Source organism: Euprymna scolopes, chromosome 41, assembly GCF_053919585.1.
Source record: "Euprymna scolopes isolate OS-2025 chromosome 41, ASM5391958v1, whole genome shotgun sequence".
Taxonomy (NCBI): domain Eukaryota; kingdom Metazoa; phylum Mollusca; class Cephalopoda; order Sepiida; family Sepiolidae; genus Euprymna; species Euprymna scolopes.
In genome coordinates, this window is record NC_136522.1 from 24,514,836 (window position 1) to 24,534,263 (window position 19,428).

The 19,428-nt window shown below is 30.6% G+C and overlaps 2 protein-coding genes across 2 annotated transcripts in view; one reads left to right on the top strand and one right to left on the bottom strand.

Annotated features, from left to right (window-relative positions):
* The window catches only part of LOC145266434 (stabilizer of axonemal microtubules 3-like), a 65,889-nt gene extending 48,117 nt beyond the window's left edge, over positions 1-17,772 (bottom strand). The window contains exon 1 of the mRNA XM_080122106.1: positions 17,530-17,772. The gene's annotated coding sequence lies outside the window, so the exon portion shown is untranslated. The remainder of the gene's footprint in view (positions 1-17,529) is intronic.
* The window catches only part of LOC145266435 (synaptonemal complex protein 3-like), a 32,297-nt gene that overhangs the window by 493 nt on the left and 12,376 nt on the right, over positions 1-19,428 (top strand). The window contains exons 2-5 of the mRNA XM_080122107.1: positions 6,197-6,269; positions 10,321-10,355; positions 16,209-16,326; positions 18,132-18,231. Of these exons, the coding sequence (XP_079978233.1) occupies positions 6,197-6,269; positions 10,321-10,355; positions 16,209-16,326; positions 18,132-18,231 (326 nt within the window). The remainder of the gene's footprint in view (positions 1-6,196; positions 6,270-10,320; positions 10,356-16,208; positions 16,327-18,131; positions 18,232-19,428) is intronic.

The window sequence follows — 19,428 nt, forward strand, 5'->3', positions numbered from 1 at the left end:
TTGGATCTTGAAAAGGTGCTCTAGTGCACTTACTGATCCGCGCTATTTTTTAAAATAATATTTCCAAGTTTAATTAAAGTTTTATATATTTTTTTATTCAATTGTAAGGTTAAAGTATAGAATAGGTACAAAACAACCTCCTCTCCCCATGTTAAGAATGGCTTTTTAAATAATAACGTTATTATTTCAGCACGGATTGCATGAGTACCCTTGAAAAAAAAAATTTTTAATTTAATTAAAAAAACTATTTTTATTAAATTAAAAAAAATTATAATTTGTTTAATCGAATTCTAATTTGTTTAATGAAATTTATTCCGAAAAAATAATTTTTAAAGGAATTTTTATTAAAAATGTATAATTTATTAAATGTTTTATTTTAAAAGTTAAAAAGAATTTTAAACATTTTAAGATTTTAGGTTGATTAATTTAATAAAAATAATTTTATTTTGGATCTATTTAAAATTTAATCAAAATTATTTGTCAAAAAATTATTGAACCAAACACTTTGATTTAATAAATTTGTTTTATCTTTAAAAATTCAAAATTATTTATTTTAAATATTTTGATGAAATTTTTAATTTGATTCATATCATACAATGTAGTTTTTAAATCTATTCTAAATTAATTAAAAATATTTCTATAAAAATGATTGTAATTTGAAAAAAACAAAACAAATATAAAATTTTATCTAAAAGGTAAAAAAAACTGGGCTTTTTTTTTAGAATTTCACTTAAAATCAATTTCAAATAAATGAAAAAAAAATTAAATCATTTAAAAAAATAGCAAAATAATTGGCAAAAGATGATTAAATTATTTTAAAAAAAATTATAAAATTATTTCAAATAAAAAAAATTAGATTTAAAAGAAATATGAAATTTAAGTAAATATTTTCCATCTTAAAAAAACTTCTTTTCAAATTCATTTTTTGATATTGAAGAGAAAAATTGATTGAATTATTTCAAATAAATAAAAAATAATTATTTAGAAAAATTGATTTAAAATAGAATTAAATTAGTTTTTATAAATTAATAAAAAAATATTTACATTCAAAAAAAATTATACAATTAATCTGGAGAGAGTCTCACAACGAGAAATGAATTTAAAATGTATACGTAAAATAAATTGATTAAATTGAAATAATACATTTATTTTGATTAAATTATTTTAAATAAAATTGAAAAATTTGGAAAACTGATTTTAATCATATTTTGAAAAAAAATGTTGAAATTTATTTGGAAGTGAAATTATTTCAGATGATTTCACAAAATGGAAATCAATTTTTGAACTGAAAATTTTTTTCAAAATTGATTAAAATGTATTTAAAAATTAAATTATTTTTAATTTGTTTATAATTTCATTGAAAGGAAATGGAAATTAAAAAAATATTAAATTGAAATATCTGTTGTTACTCAGGAATTATTTAATTTTAATTGTTTAATGATTTTTATTAAAGAAAAAAATCGCTTGTGAAGTTTTAAAATACATTTCGCTGAGGGGGGGGGGGGGGCGGTGTGTTTTTCTTGCCACGGACGGAACTTTGCAAAAATGAAAAGAAAACGATTTTGCTGGGGATGTTAAACTGTATAAGCGATAAAAAATATTTTTATTATTATTATTTTTTTTTCAATCCTAAAGCTTTATTTTTTTATTTTTTAAATTCAAAATGTTTCGTCGATTTTTCATTAATTTAATTTTGATAAAAATCATAAAAATTCTTTTCACTTTCATGAGTTTTTTTTTTTTTACAATAAAAAGTATCGGCGCCCACCCCACCCCTAAAAATGATGTTGTTCACACTTTTTTTAAAATATTTTTTTTTTGTTAGTTTTTCCGACGATTATCGTAGATTACAGACTTAAGTATTATATTAGCAGAAAAAAAAAAAATGAAAAAAATAAAATAAAATAATGACTTTTAAGAAGGGTTTCTTATGACACGCCGGTAAAGAAATGGACATTAAGTCAGGTAGCAATGAATTAGAACGTTATAACGAGAAAGCGAACCCTCTTCTCAAAAGTCATAATTTTTTAACAAAAATTTTTTCTGCTATTATGATGCTTTAGTCTATAATCTATGATTATCGTTGGGAAAAAGTTTTTTAAAAATTGTAAAACATGCATTTTTAGGGGGTGGGCACTCTTGTACAAGTCCGCCAAATCTTTTTGTTAAACTTGTGCAGTTTACCGACCGTGCTATTTTTTTTCGTGTCGATTTGCAGTTGATTTGCAATTCAACTTTAAAATGATCTAAAAGTTTTCGATTTTGCTGAAAACGAATTTCACATTTTTAAAATTGGCGCCGACTAGTTTTTCTGATATTAAGACATTTTTTTTTTTTTTTTTTCAATATTTTTCGGTATTTTTACTACGGCGCATATAAATAAATAGCGTTATTTCGAAAGCCATTCTTAACATGGGGAGGGGGTGTTTTGTGACTATTCTGTGCTTCCACCTAATAGTTTTATATAAAAAAAGGTAAATATCCAGATCCGCTACTACAGAACACCGACCACTCTAATTTGTTTTTTATAGGTAATTGAGGTCGCTGACAACGAACTGGTTTATTAATTGTAGAAAACAAAAACAAACGGGAGGAAAAAGGAGCTCAAAATGAAAGAAAAATAAAACAAATTATTTTTACAATTGTAGCTATCCGTATTATAAGATTTGTGTGACGTCACTTCCGAGGTAAACAAAGGAGTGCGGAGCGTCAGGATAACCCTTTTTATAATAATTTAACGTAAAATGAGCACCCACTTTGTGGCCACGATATTTTTGGGGAGTGGGGGGGGCTTTGTTTCCACCCTCGGAAAATCATTTAAAATTACCACTAACGGTTAAAATTCCAAGAAACAAGTAGTTTCCAAGATATGAAGAAATGAATGCACTCACTTTATGGTCACTTTTTTTTTTGGGGGGGGGGCTGCCGGTTTGTTTTTCGTTCCTTTTTTGGAGGGGGATATTCAATTATAGAACTTGTATAGTTTTTAACAGGTGCTTATGCAGTTTAACATAAGTAACGCGCTGACATTATCCGAGCAGAACTATTTAATATTTCATAAAAATTCTTGTTTACATTTGGTGGGAGGCGGTGGAGCGGCTGGGGCGGGGGGTAGTGTGGCGGTGGAGCGGCTGGGGCGGGGGGGTAGTGTTGCGGGCCACAAATGAATGACACACATGGACAGAGACTGAGGCAACATTCTGTTTAGATTATTTTTTTATATTATTAGTGGGATTTCATTTGCACGACTTCTATGGAGAGTCTGATTTAAAAAGCTTCTTTTTTTTTTTCACTCAAAAAACATGTCATTCATTATATCCTATTTTGTTTATAGAGTTTGAACTGTTGCCCTCTGCTCCAACTTTATCTCACTCGTATCTGCGAACAATTCCTTTCTGCAAATCTGGGTTATCATTATGCACTCACTGTGGTCCTTGTCAAAATTTACACTGACTTAATCTATATTTGCATAGGATCCCTAGTATATGACATGTCTTTTGATTTCATTTCTTTCATACAATAATCCATCTAGAAACTAATTTCAAATAGACACCATCACAATGATATAAAATAGCAGCAGAAGAGGTCTTAGTGAATTTAAAAGGATTAGAATTAGAAACCATGGCCTGCCTAAATAGTTCAGTTGTTAGGGAAATATTCATCTTTCAAACTCCTCGGCCAAACATTAGTAGGCAATATGAATTGGAACAAATACATTGAGGATATTGCCAAACCTGCTGCAAAGAAGGTGGGTTCCCTCTACCATACTAGAAAATTACTCTCACCAGAGAGCATCCTATATCTTTACAAAGCCACAATTCGCCTATGGACTGATGCATCTACCACTAATTTCTCTCTGTTAGTGTTCAAAAAAGTGTCTCTGTTAGTGTTCAAAAAAGTGTCTCTGTTAGTGTTCAAAAAAGTGTCTCTGTTAGTGTTCAAAAAAGTGTCTCTGTTAGTGTTCAAAAAAGTGTCTCTGTTAGTGTTCAAAAAACAGTCTCTGTTAGTGTTCAAAAAACAGTCTCTGTTAGTGTTCAAAAAACAGTCTCTGTTAGTGTTCAAAAAAATGTCTCTCTTAGTGTTCTCCAATCTAATAGCTTGCACATTATCAGCCAAGCTCCACCCTTTGTTCCATCACTACAATGTCACATCTGTTTCTATTTTATAAGTAGTTTAATGGAATGTGCTCTGATGAACTCATAGCACTTGTGTCCCTTCAACGTACATACTCCTAACTAACCTGACAAGCAGTAAAATCCCACCTCTTCACTGTAGATGACGGAAAGGTTTTCTCTTCAATAATTTCTTACTTTGAGCAGCTCGAATTTGAAATTCCTTCTTTGTTTCCTGCTTCCTTGACTATACTAACCTGCAGAAGTTTAAATGTAATGTGAACAGATATCTTGCTGCTCAACTCCCCACAGTACTCTATAAGACACAATCCCAAATAGTAGCCCTTTACGATCTAAGATATATTGCTAGATATGAAAAAGAGAAAAAAAAAAAAGAAAATTATATCACTAGTTTTAAAATTCTTAGATCCTCATGTAATTATGATTTAAAAAACCAGTTCAATTTCCTGAAGAAGGAGGTAATGGCCGGGAAGATGGTCTCCAGTGAAGTTTCAAAATATATTCAAAACTGGCTTTGGAACCTAGTAAGTAATGCACTTTTTTCTTTCCTGTGGCCTCTTTCTCACAGAAGAGACATTGAGAGCCTGTCTCTGCTCTATCGTTATTTTCATAGCAAGTGCTCGCCTGTGCTCCAATCTATGGTCTCCCTTTGTCAAACTTTAAAAAAAAAATCATCCGACTAGCTACAATCACTATCAACAGTTCCCCACTATATATCTGTGCCTAAATCTAAATGCAGATTTCACAAACGCAGCTTCTTTTCTAGAATCCTCGCCTGTTGAACACTGTTTCATTGGCCTGCTTCCCAGTTGACTACAGCATGGTAGCCTTCAAATTAATTTCTTGTCGAACCATCCCCTTAAATAATCAAATTCTACCCAATGTACACCATTAGCGATTACTACACTACTACCTTACATTCACTAACCCTTATCCTTGAGTGGCCTTCAGACCTTGATAAGTGGTGACTCCCTTGTAAAAAAAAAAGAAAAAAAGTGATTATGAGTCTCTATCTCCATTTCCAAGTTAGAAATACAATATAATAAAATTGTTTGACATGAACGTAAGTCACCAAATACTCTTTTCTCCTTTGATCAAAATAAAACCTTCAAGTATCCTGGTTAATGGGAGCAGTCCATCTCCAAAATCTATAAAGAAAGTATAGAAGTAAAGAGTCCTATTATTTTTCTATCTAATTTACATGTGCACAAACATACTATGTAAATTAGTTGAAAAAAAAAAAGTGATAATCAAACTTTCTCTTATTGCCCACAGAAACCTCAAACCTATTAAATACTAGTTTAAGCAGCATAGAAAAGGTGAAAGAAACACATAGTGACTTGTTTAGTTCATTACAAATTACAGTTAATTTGAAGCATTGAAATAGACTTTTTTCCAAAACAAAGATGTTTTAGAATGTATTTTGTGTAATTAAAGTGTAGAAGAAAAAAAAGACTTAAGGAAACAAATGTTGATTAACTCTGTTTCAGTATAATAGAATTACTTGAAAATAGATAACATCATCATTCAAACATGCTAGTGTAGTGATTGAATATATGGTTAAGTGGCAGGTTTAGTCATTTAGAACTGCTTTAAAGCTTCACCGCTCACTCATTTTTCGACCAAATTTCAAACAATTATTACAGTTTATAGATCACCTTCTTGGCTATATTGGGAAAAAAGATTTTCAATTTTCATTCAGTAAAACAAAAGTTATGAATTTTCTAGTGTTCAAAATCGTAAAAATATGTAAGGAGTTGAGCAACACTTTTTATGACTTGTTTCCATAGCAACCATATTGTTCAGCGACTACTGTTGTTACTTATTCGAAAAGAGAAGTAACAAGTGAAACAAAAAGAATGAAAGAGAGATAACTGGGGGGGGGGGGTTATTGAAAGTAGGTTAAAAACCAACCTTGTGTTGAACTTTACCTTGGTGGTAAATAAGAACTCAGTCCACAGAATTTTCGTATTCTAAAGCTAAGCACATATTTTTTTATTGATTATTATTGTATGTATACTTTCTTTTGTGAAAAGACTTTAAAAATTATTTTTCGTATTCAGATAATGAGACTCCAGTTGTATCGCGTGGGATCAAAAGGCGAGACAATGAAGATGTTAAAGAAGAAGAATTTGGGTAAAATCTTTTTGAAACTCTTTTAAATTCACAGATTGAACACTGCCATTATTGTAGCTATTAACTTTCTGTAAATTGCATCCTCATCTAAAGATTTAAACAATAATAGCTTTGTACCATAGATAAGTTTAACCTGAGTACAAGTATAACTTTCAGTTAGCATATGCAAGGCATTATAAGATGTGCAGCTCCTTGAAAAGTTTAGAAAGATAATTTCAATGACTCATTAGTATAAACTGTTTCTGACTCTTACAATACCACATTGTCTTTGGAGCCGTTGGACAAGGTGTTTGTCTCTCACTCCACCAACACCTGAAATTTATATTTCTCAACTCTTTCTACTTTATTTCTTCTGCCCATCTTATTTCCCAACCTTATTAGCTATTCTCTGCCTCCCTCCCTCCACCTACAACCATCCTAAGTATGACACAAAATAGCATTCATTAGTGAGGCTCTAAGTGAAACTCTTGGTAGTGTGGAATCACCTGTGAGTTACCATTACCCCAACAAAGTCATTTTATTGTTTTGAATTTTAGAGATAAGGAATGATTGCTTGTATTATTCGGATTAATCAGACTAATGTTCTCATATTGAGTGTTATTTGCACACCATTTCAATGTAACCTCTGACCTTCTTCAGGTGTCTTTGTTAAAAAAGTAAGTCTATCCTATGTTATTTGCATAATGTTTTGGTTGATGTAACCTCTGACTTTCTTCAGGTGTATAAGTCACCATGTTGACATATAGAATAGGGAAGGGGGGTAATTCTACACTTTTAAGGTTTCGTATTTAGGTTTCAGTTGAAAATAAATTTTAAAAAACTATAAAGATTATTAAATCAAACTATGAGATATTTTATATTAAAGTCTTTTAGTTTTGTTTTTTTGTTTGCACATTAAAAAAATTTCTACAGAAAAAAAATAGAATTTTAGTTGTAATGTAGACAACTATTCATTTAAAATAAGTTATTACTAATTTTTGTTTTTAGGTACTTTATTAAAAATGTTTTGTATTTACTATCATTTGATCTAAACTAATTTTTGTAATTAAATTGTGATGAAGTATGTTTTCTTTCCAATAACATGGTACACCAATGACAAATAAAAATTGACTACTCAGGAGCAAAGTTTAATTTGTCAGCTTAAACGCTCCTTTCAAAAATAAATTAAGCATAAACTTTTATGTCTGTTTTAAATATTATATCTCAAGTATTTTTTCTTCCTGTGGATGTGCAGACTCACATAAAGATAATCATCTTTATTAAATGACAAGAATTCCTTTATTATTGCAATACAACACAAAAATAAAGTCAGTTTAATATGGGGAAGTAATCCAGTTTCACCAAAGATGCACTTTAAAAGAGGGCGAAAATAATGGTGAACAAACTCTTGGCATTCATCAGAAGGCGGTGTCTCAGACGATGAGCAATGATCCAACCCGTCCTATTGAAGGAGGTAATGTCTGGAAGGAAGCATCTTATATGATCAAACCAGACCATATCTCATCTTGACCTTGGCTTAATTTCATTTATAAATTGTTTTGTATATAAAAAATGTATATTTGATTGAAATATTTGTTTCATTATGTCCATCTTTCTATCTCCCACCCCATCACATGAAGACTTTTTTGTGTAAAAAAAGTAAATCTGTTTTTCTTATATGCAATAAACTTTATGCCAAGCTTATGAGTTATACCCCTTTGACCGTACAATAAAACGGGGGAGGGTATTTTTATTTTTGCTTCACAAAATACAATAATTATTATTTTATTTTACTTTTTTTGAAAGATGCTCTTACCTTACACAAGGTTTCAAGATCAATTTTTAAATTTTTTTCTCTCATACTTCATTTTCTGTTTTTTATTTAGTATCCATTTTATAGGGAAGCCATTCACACTCTCGTGTTTCAAGGAAAAGAATTAATTTTTGTTCAAATTTGCCAATTTTTCCTTGTCTAGTAATTTCAGTGTAGGAGTCGGAATGAATACACTTCCCTAATAATGTCCTAATAAACTAACGTAAATCACTATCAACGACATACAGTATAGATCTAATATACATATATATACATATAAAAGTGACCTTGTCTGAGGAACAGTCTCTACCAAACTCTTCTGTCAATTTTTGGTCTACAGACTTGAGATAGGGGATTTGGAACTGTGGAACAAATTGGATTTAGTCTTTAGCTGGTAAAAATAGCTGCTAAGAGTTCAAAATTGAAAGAAAATTGGAACTTGACAGGCATAAGTCAATTTAAAGTGTTTCTATGCATGCACAAATATACATTTATGTTAAAGTTGGTTCATTTTTAACTATTTTTTCTTATCCATATGATAACTCAAATGGTAACGATTAAGGCTGTTGTACTATTTTGGTTTGGATTCTACCTGATCCAAGTCATATTTTTTTAAAACTTAAAATAACTACTATATATTAGGTACAATATAATAACCAGTAACGTATTGACTCTATAATAATAAATATGAAATTTGCATAAATATCATATTGAAGCATATTTTATGTCTGAGCAATGTTGAAAAGACTGCTAGTTAGGGTTATAATTATTAATAAAATAAATGACTTTTAACAAAATATTATGTTTGTATGTTTATTTATTACCATGTTTAACAAACTGGCAGACAGTTAACGAGTTTTGAAAGAATAAAAAAAAAAAACGTTTAAAAAAAAAGGATTAGTTTGTTATTTCTTATTGAAAATGCATACAAAAATAGACCTTCTGTTATTCTGCAATTTGATTCAAATGGAAAATTGATCCTCCCACTATTGGATTCATCACCTCCAAAATTGGTCTATTTTAAAAAAAATATTTCTTTAATGAGGCAGTAATTCTAAATAAACACCTTAACTGCAGATACTGTTTTAATTTGCATAAGAAAATAGAAAAGTGTCGTCTCTGTTCTGATACTCCACTACATTTTTGTTGTTGGTCTATAAGAGAAATTGTTCTAGATTGTGGCGATTTCTATTTTTGCCCATTTTTTGGAGAGCTAGATTTTCCCCAAATTAAAAACCGACATATACAAGCAAGTAAATCAGGACACATTTTAATAATTCATATTGAAAATGTATTATCTTATTAATTCAGATTAAAATAGCAATGTTTACTGCTTGTAAAACTTCATTAAAAAAAGGCATTTTGAATCGAGTCTATTGAAAAAAAACTCATAAAAGCACTACAAACCCATAAAATCCTGTCAAACCAAAAGAAATTGAGGTTTAACAGTTAAAAAGGGAAGACTAGTGTGAAATTGTTTTTTAATAAGTATTGCTATTTATTAAAATAAAATTGAATTTTTTTTTTTTTTTTTTTCAAATAAAATATTCATCTTCAAGACTTACCACCACCATCTATAATATAAATCTCACCTGTCTCTTTAAATGTACGTATGCTTGTATGTCTGCCTAAAGCTTTCAACAGAGGAAATGGATTTTCACAATCAGTATCGTTTTGAACCTCGAGCCTTTGGACAACAAATATCGAAAAATTGGCTAAAAACATTAATTCCTTCACCTTCAACTGGGCACTTTTCTATGGGGAAGGGTTGCTTTTTTTGCCGATATTTTCGAAAGTCATTGCCTCTTTTCGATTGACGTTACTTCCGATTTGGCGATGGGTGCAACAGCAAAGACGTCACATTTTTTTTTTTTTTCACATTCTTTTTCCTCCTTCACGGTACGGTTTTCAGCCTGCTTGCCTACTACTACTTTTTTTTTTTTGCTCAACACACACCTCCCAAAACCCAGGCAACGCCAGGCACCCTGGCTAGTAGAGAAAGAAATAGAAAAAAAAAACGAAAAACAAAAGAACTGTCCAATTTCCTGAAGATAAATATTTTATTATTTGAAAAAAAATTTCAATTTTATTTTTAATAAATAGCAATATTTATTAAAAATAATTCCACACATCTTGTCTTTCCAACTGTTAAATTTTAAATTATCGAATGTTTCCAACAGTGTATCCATTTTAAAAAGAAATTGATTTATCTATAAGTTTATCAATGTTATGTGTATTTTGCTTTTCGTTTTATTGCAGATGTGAAATGAAGAAATTACTGGAATCATTTGAAGGTAATTTTCAATCTTGTTAATTTCTTTATATTTAAAACATTTGCTGCAATTTTTATTGTCCTTTGATAACAATAAAGCAAAAATTTAATGAATGGTTTCGCTCTTGCTATTCTGTCAAATCACTATAATTTATTTTTTTCCTTATTTGGCTGTATTTTATTTCTCTCTCTCTTTCTTCCTCTCTTTCAATTCAATTGAATCCAATAAATTTGGCAAAAAATAAATCCAACATGCTTCAGTTGCTATGTAGGGAAAGGGTGGTTGAAATTTATGCAGAAGAACCATCATCCGTCTAATTTCACCTTGAATAGCTGTGACATTGGCAAATTTACTACATTTCCTGAAAGTTAGTTCCAAGTTTCAGAAATTCTGAGTGAGAAAGCATCTCTCTCCTCGGGTTCGATTGAAATCGGCGGTGAAACAATTTGGGTCAAGATCAAAGTGTAGTATCTGTTCAGATGTTACACTTCAATTTCTTGTTCTCTGTTAGTGGAAGAGAAATCCTTCATAACTGAGGCAATTTTTTATTTTTTTGTTCCTTTTCTCCACATTAAAAAACGACCCTGGTGTCTAACTCAGTCCCATGGGGAGGCATTGTAAATAGGAACAATTTCTGGTGATGTCCATGTAGATCTCTATCTGATACAGAAATTAAAGATTCTGAGGGATATTTTAGTACTGCTTCTGACTACATGTAGTGTGTGCTTTGGAAAGTGCTAACAATTAATAAGTCATGTACTTAAGATGGATAAAGACCTGAATTGATCACCAGTTAGCAAGTGCCAACGTAACAAGATTTTTGGAATGCGATTAAAAAAACCTGAATTAACAAACAAAATATAATTATGTCAAGTTTTACAGAAAGACCAAAGTTTGTTTTAAGTTTTAAAGTTCTTGAATAGAAAAAAAGTTTGTTTAAAAGTTCCATTGTGGGTATGTGTGTGTGTGTGTTTGAGCGAGTTTATCTTCTGGGTGACATGTGTTCACTGGAGATCAAACATCAGACTTAGAGTGTCTCTTATTCCAATCTTGGGATGGGCATTTGGAAAGTTGAGGCAGGCGTCATAGGTATCCAGGTAGAACTCAATTTCTGTTCATCAAGTCACTGTTTTATAGGATTTCACACTAGATTGTTAAGTTTGGAGTTTGAAACAATTTTTATTGGTTCAAAAATATTTTAAGTTCACATGTTTCTGTGAAAATTTCTTGTTTTTGGGAGTGACAGAAAAACTCAATGAATCGGAGAAAGAAAAAGGTAGCAATTAAAGCCATTTGCATCCGAATCGCATTTCAATGTAAAAATCTGATAAAAGAAGTGAAAAGAAAAGAAGGAAGAAAAGTGACAGCTTATAATGCTCATTCATTTTGTCTTGCACATAAATTTTCAATCTATGTAATGGTCATTGTGAAGATTGTAGACCAAAATGAGATTACCATTTGATCATTGGCACTCAAAGGAGAAAAGATGAAACTTCTTGTGTCGGCTTTTGCAGAGCAATCTGAATTCTCTTCATATGCTAAATATAACATAGATAATGAAGCAGAGGGCTGGACGATACTTTAACAGTGGTTTGATAAGGGAGACCTGAAGTAGAGAAAATTAGTGAGTTTACAGAAGGAGGATCAGATGAGAAATCATATTACATGAATGACCTTTGTTGTAAATTTATGTTTTTTGTTGTTGTTTTTTTTTATCAAGATTGGTATTTCACTAATTTAATATTTTAAAAATTTATGTTTGTAGTTTTTTTTTGTTTTTATTTGTGCAAGTCCAGAGTTCAACCTAATTGAAAAAGAAAACAAATACAGAAAAATCTTTGATATACTTATCCGTCACATAATAAAACTGTCATATTCCAAAAATAATGTAAATTTATCAAATAGATTTTTTATAAGTACAATTTTTTACAACTTTTAGCAATTTTTAATCGTAAATTGTAGCCATCATGAGGCTGATTTTGATCTTGGGAGTTCAAATTGAGTTATCTCTCTTTATATATTAAACAGGGCAGATCAAAACATGCCTTGCTTCCTCATAAAATTTGATTTTTTTTCTTTAAAAATTTACTTCATCAATTTACGTGATTCTTGGAATATAACATTTTTATTCTGTACCGCCTACGTACATCATACAGATTTTTGTTTTAATTAGTTTGAACTCGGGATTTACACCTTTTATTTATCATCCAGGTTAATTTTAGTTGCTTTTGCTTTATCTTCTCCACATGCACATTAGGGCAGGTCGATTTTGGAATCCTGGTGAGGCAATGGTGATGATAGTTGGGGTTTGACATAGAAAAGACCTATACGAAATATTTTTCTCAAAATCGTTATCTTTGCTTGAGGAAATGACTTTAAAAGTTGAAAAATTGAAGCGATTAAAAGTTTTTCGGTGAATTGTCAAGAACGTCCCGTCATCAAAACAATCCGTACTGTTAAGAAAACAGAATCATTATTTAGAATATGTTTTAAATAACATTTTTAAATAAAACGAGTGAGGATAATGAATTAATAAAATAAATATTAAGTGTAAAGGCAAAATTATGTTGTTTAAATAATAACGACTAAAGTTCACTTTTTCATTTCAGGAACTTTTTTGGGTGGAAACATTTTAGATTTCACCGTCGCAAAATACGCTCGTTATTGATATTGAAAATTAACGTCTGTTTATTATTTAATTTGAAAACATTACAATTTAGGCTTAATTATTTCGAAAGGAAAAATGAAAAAGACTTGTTTAAAATATATATTATTATATTTCAAGTGTCTGCAGTGAATTTAAACATATTTGTTTTATCTTTTTTAATTTGTTTTTCTATTAGGTTGACACAAAAACAATATCAGTTTTTGATGTTCAGATGAACGTCAAAAGCATTATTTTTGCACCAACCTAATATTTCACATCAAATTCTATTTGAAATTTTTATTAAAATCTGGTAATACTGCAGTTTTATATTAAAACAACAACAAAAATATAGTCCATACAATTTTATTCTACACATTCTTTACGAAACATAACCACGTAAATTTTCAAGTTTTTCTACTTAAAAAATACTTTGCAGAAAATTAGTGTCAAATTTTTATTTTTTCATTTTTATGGAGTAATTGTTTTTAAGCAGTGTTTTTCTTTCAAAATTATAGTTTTAAAATCAGATAACCCACAAAGATTAATACAAGTAAATAAGGAAACTCCTTTAAAGGTTTTTCGTTATGTGTGCATCTATGTTATTGTGCTAAAATAACTGTTATTTAGAAAGCCATTCTTAATATGGGAAGGAGGTTGTATTGTAACTATTCTGTACTTTCACCTTAAAATTTAATAAACAAAAATTTCATAAAAATTAAATTTAACTTGAAAATACTATTAAAAATAGCATAGTAACAGATGCACAAGCACTGGTTTTTTCAAACTTTAAACACTCGTTTAAAATGGCACAGCTACAGCAAGAATGAATCACTTTATGGATAAATTCATGTTATCGAAGGCGGAGCTTAAATCTGCTAAAAATGTCTAAACTAAACGCTACTATGCCTCTGATTTGGTTTGGTCCTCTCTCTTCAATACATCTAATTCAACTCTACAAAGTTTTTCATTATTTCTTATAACTAGCACTTATGTATGAAACTGGAAGATAGCCTAATACAGTTTCCTGCAGTTATAATCCATTTATTTATTTTACTTTTCAGATTAGAATATCAATAAAAGCACGGCGTTCAGTTTTAACTCGTGGTTCACAAAATTTGCTGGTCCACCTTGTCATTTGGATGAAACAGCACCCCCAACTTCACAACAAGTCATCCAGTTTAGTCATTTTCTCGAAAACAGTTATCCCCACTTAAAAAAAAATAGTGAGATTTCTAAGTTAATTGCCAGCCCTTGTTAAGGAAACGTTACATAGGACAGAAGGTCAATATATTTTGCTATAAGAGGGCCAAACAAATTGACAGGAAATCTCTTGCAGCAATCAAAGTGTAAAGAATGAAGGAACAGCTAGACAGACTGTTTGATATATTTTCTTGCAGCTGTAAACTTTCTGTCTTGAGATATGATGACTTTGCTGTAAAGTGCAAGATAGAAAATTATCAAACAAGGCACATAATCTGCACTTGTCCTCCTAACAAGGAGGTAAAATTAATTCTATAGATTCACCTGCAATTATGTTCCTTTTTTGTGGAAAATAAAATAATATATTGCTATTTATTATGTAATCTGGCTCTATTATTAAACATGCAAATTTTCCAATTTTCAGGTTCCACTAGAAGAACTGCCATTTACAGCAATTTTTAAATTAATTAATGGAACAACAAAAAGCCTAACAACATTTACTGGTCCTTTGGGGAAACTTTGTATCAATAATTATCAAGATTTGCCTCAAGTAGAATTCTAAATTAGTGTCCCTCCCGATCATCATTATCTGACAGCAGAACAAACAAATAATTTAAGTGTGAAGACCAGAGGCTACTTTTTGAGTATGCTGTTATCATTTCTTGTGGAGAAGTTAACTTAGAAAATTGGGCCCTTGAATCAAGGAAGATGACTAACATAAGCCACAAGATTAATGTGTTTATGGACTAGAGTTGTCTATCCTCAAACACTATGATAAATTAAACATTTTGGTCAAATTTATCATCCAAGTGTTTGGGATCAAAATCAACAATATTTTTTTTAAACCAACAACAGTATATTTTAATATGATTCAGAGAACAAAACAGTTAACTGAAATCCAAATTACTGTTTTAAACAGTTAAAAATATAGCGCTTTTGCACTACTTCTGGAAAATATAATATTGATGATAAACTCAGATGAATTGGATGTGAGAGAAGAGGGCATTAAAACGATTTTGTTCATTAGGTAAATATATTTATCCATTAAATTTTATTAGGTTTCTTAATTTATCCAAACAATAGTTAGTTTTATTCATATTACATCGCAAAAATATGAAAAAAAAATAAGTGTTTTCAAATTTTTTTTTGTGTTGTTTTTTCCAGATATAGTGAACAACTCAAAAAAAAAAAAAAAAATGGAAAGGTTACTGCTATCAATTTTGCAGCCACACACTGGTCAAATTTGATTGATTTTTCTCAAAAAAATTGTATATGGGCAGGAAGCAAGACAGACACATTATTACAAAGTCATCATGCTAGCAAATTAAACCTTCATTTTCCTCGAAAGGAAAGTATACAGAACAATTTAGTTCTATAACAGTTTATATTATTGCATTTAATAAAAAATTAAAATACATGGTTCTGTAACTTGTATCAAGTTGTTATATTGTGTAATACATCTCCACATATCTTTTTGAATTGTGAAATTTAAAAGACTTAGTTGCTAATTAGCTTTCTTTACAATTTTTGTTTAATCAATGCAGTAAAAGTTTAGATATTTAGCTAGTTGTGATTCATAATTAAAATTATAATTCATGTATTTATTTTTCTTTCAATGTATTTCATATAAATATATCAATTTTAATTGAATATTTTATAAAAATAGTGAAATTTCAAAGTCAGTGTTGTGAAAAATGCTATGAAAATGAAGGATTTTTCAGCATTTTTCTACACGATTTTTAAAATTAAATACTCAATTTTCTGTTCAAGATAGGAATCTAATTTTTGGTATATGTTCTTATCACATCAAATCCCAACTATCATCACCAGTACCATGTTGATTTTCTGAAAAAAGTTGCAAATCGACCTGCCCTAATGCACATATGAGGGGGATGGGACTCCCCAGGTTTCATCAATTCATCTTGATTTATTTATTTATTTATTTTTTTGCTATTGATTACTCACCTCCCTGATAATTTTTGTTATTTCTTACATTTCTTTTTCTTTTGCGGCTAATGACTGTGCAGCTGACATCACAAAAACGTTGGCATGTAAACGTAAGCGTCTGGAATCGTTCACGCAGAGTAAAATGAAGAACAGCAACAAGAAAGTAGAAGAAATCTGGAAAGTACAACAGGTGGAAAGGTAAGAGAAACATTTTTTTTTTCTCAAAGCATATAAAATGCATATTTTTGGAATTAGAATATGAATTATGAGCAATTTGTTGTATACAAGTTGCTAATTTATGTATATGTGAAAGGAAATTGTCATTTCATCTCGTTAACTGTTAACAAGCAAAACGCAAATTACTGAAAAAATGAGTTCCAATTGTTTAAAAAATTATTTGCTGACAAGGTTCGTACAGACTTGAAAAGTCTTTGAATTTTAACTTTTGCCTTGAAAAGGTCTTACTTCTATTATTACTTTGAAAATATGGAAAATGTTTTGAAAGGCTTTGAAAATTGTATTCTTCATGTTCAATAAAAATGTGTTGAAAGAAATGCTTTTAAGGGTTGTAAGTTTAAATCTCATTTGAGGCATGATTACTTTTACTCTGATTTATTTCTCAAACAAACTTTAACAATTGAAAATTATAACAGTAAGCAGATTGTTTACTTTTATCTTTTTCTATAATCTATGTAATTACGTAAATTAGGACCCCCTGCATTACACCAAGTAGTTCTACTAGTAACATATAAAACAAATGACTTGATTTAACTTGAGAATGAGGAAACTTTTGACTAGGCGCAAAGTGTAGTATTTGTACTGATAGTATATTTAATCTTTTCTGTCCTTGGTCAGTGAAGGAGAAATCCTTCTAGACTTGGGTAATTTCTATTTTTGTCTCACTTCAGAGTACCCCTTTTTGGGAAACTTGATTTTGTGTCTAACTCTGCCCTCGTGGGGAGGCAAGTAAATAGGAACTAGAAAACAAACAAGAGTCAGAATATGAATGCATATGCTGATAACATTGTATAATTTAATAAGTATATACATGAAGAACTCGAGGGCATTGCCTAAATTTAACAGATACATTCAAACTTTTCATATGTACCCCCACTTCCCGAAGAGGTCCAGCAAGCGATGCAACCCGGCTTGTCTGCTCTGGTCATGAGTGGCTGCTGGAACTATGCTATCTCTATGGCGAAGGTCCTGGCTGATAAGACAATTTGGTTGCATAGGTTGCCACTCTCCTCACGTTGCTTTTGATAGTGTGCAATCCGTTCAGCTCTGGTCTCCCAAGTCAGCATCACTGGAAAGTAGAGGTCCTTTCAAAACAAAGGAAGAGAAGAAAGACAACTCTGCTTGTTGTATAACAAAAACAGATAATTATTCAGGGGTACTTACAAATTCTGACTGTTTCTGACTCCAGATACAAATACTCGGAGACTGATGGCTTTTGTTAATAAAGTTGGAGCGACCAACACTAAGTCTGAGGGGCCTGTCTCTTCACAGAGAGAGACCCAAGTGAAATGTGTTTTCTCTCAGAGGTCTGGGTCTCCTGGTAGTCGGGCAGAGGTGTCTCTGAGGCTAATGTTGCCTCTCATTATATTCAGAACCAGGTAGCTTAGCCCCACTTCCCTGATCAACAGAACTTTATTTCATGGACCAATCTCAAAAAGGATTATTTCTCAAGTTTTTGAGGGACTTTTTCTTTTTTCTCCTCCTCCCTCCATCACTAAAGTGGGAGAGCCCCAGTGCCTTCACCCCTCACTCCTGTTGTTTTTACTTTTTCTTTTACCATCAGTCGTGGAATGCTCTTCCTATATAAGGCACCATGACAAAATTGGTTATCTAGATGACCACTTTTCCAAAAAGGGCTTCACGGCCAATTACAAATTAACTGACCACTTGACAGCTACCTACTTAACTTGATTTATTTTTAATTGTATTCACTTTCACTGATATTAAACACTTACACCTCAAAGCGTTTCTATTTTTGTGCGCAGGCAGAAATTATATGATGAATACTGCATCCAGGTGAACAACATTTTGCAACTTTGGGACAGTGACATGAATAAAAGCAAGGAACAAGAAGAGAAATTCATGGTGAGTGAAGGTCAAGAGTATTCACTTGGAAGGAGAGGAGAGTTATACTTTGGGAATTTGTGAAACATTTTGAACCGTATATGGTATGTTGAACTAGTGTAATATGATGGGCTTGGGTTTACTATTTGTCTGTGTAATCTGAAATGTCATATATACAAGAAATAATTCAATTAACTTTTTCATTTATTGTCAGTGCAAAGGTGCTTCATTTCGTATAAAACATGAGAAAGATGAAACAAAGTTTTACTACTTTAACTCTATAAAAGCTTTTCTTTCTTAGTTAAATTCATTTACAAATTGACAAACGGGTCTTTGACTCTAGTAGTTGTAGCACACTTACCCTTACAAGAAGACTTTCTGTCAGGCTCATTGTTCTCATAGCAGCAAGAGTGCACATGTTAAAAAACACTTCTGTCAGGTAAACAACTGTGATCCAATTCCCAATCACTGCTTTCTCGAACGATACCATTCTTTTGCTGATTGTATTATTCAATCTCGTGATGCCATGGACAAAAAAAGTTTTCATTTCTTTCCAAAATAATTCTCTCTTTTGGTACTTATGTAGAAAACGACCTATTTTTCCATGTTGCCTTGGCAGATTATGTAAACTGCCAGCATATGGCAAAAACACTCAGCCAATCCAGAAGATGCCACTTAAAAGAAAGTATTAGTTTTAAATTATTAAAAATAAATAATTTCAGTAAAACTGTCACAATGAATCTAGCAGATTTGTGCTGGAGAAAAGTTCTTTCATTTTGTCAAAAAGAGATAATCGGAAGCAGTATGAGATGTCGAACATGTGCCAGAAAATTTCATAAAAAAGATTCACTTAGACGTGTGCAAATGGCCAATGTAGGCAGTGAACCTTATGGGACATTTTTCCAAGTCGCATTCTGAAAATGGAAAAAATAAAGATTATATACATATGGTCCCATGACATTGCAACAGTTTGAAATTTACAATGTGGTCATTGGTTTGGAACACACCATGGCCAATTTGAAAAATTTCCCATGAGACATTTGCCAAGAGTACTTCTTTAGGAATCTCTGGTAGATAATCAAAAATCTTAAAAAAAAAAAAAAAAAAAAAATTAAATAAATAAAAAGCATACCTTCTAGCCTTAACGGATAAAAAACAAAATAGACCAAAAAACTATTTAGTCATAAAAATTTAAAAAAACAAAAAAAACTTGCAACA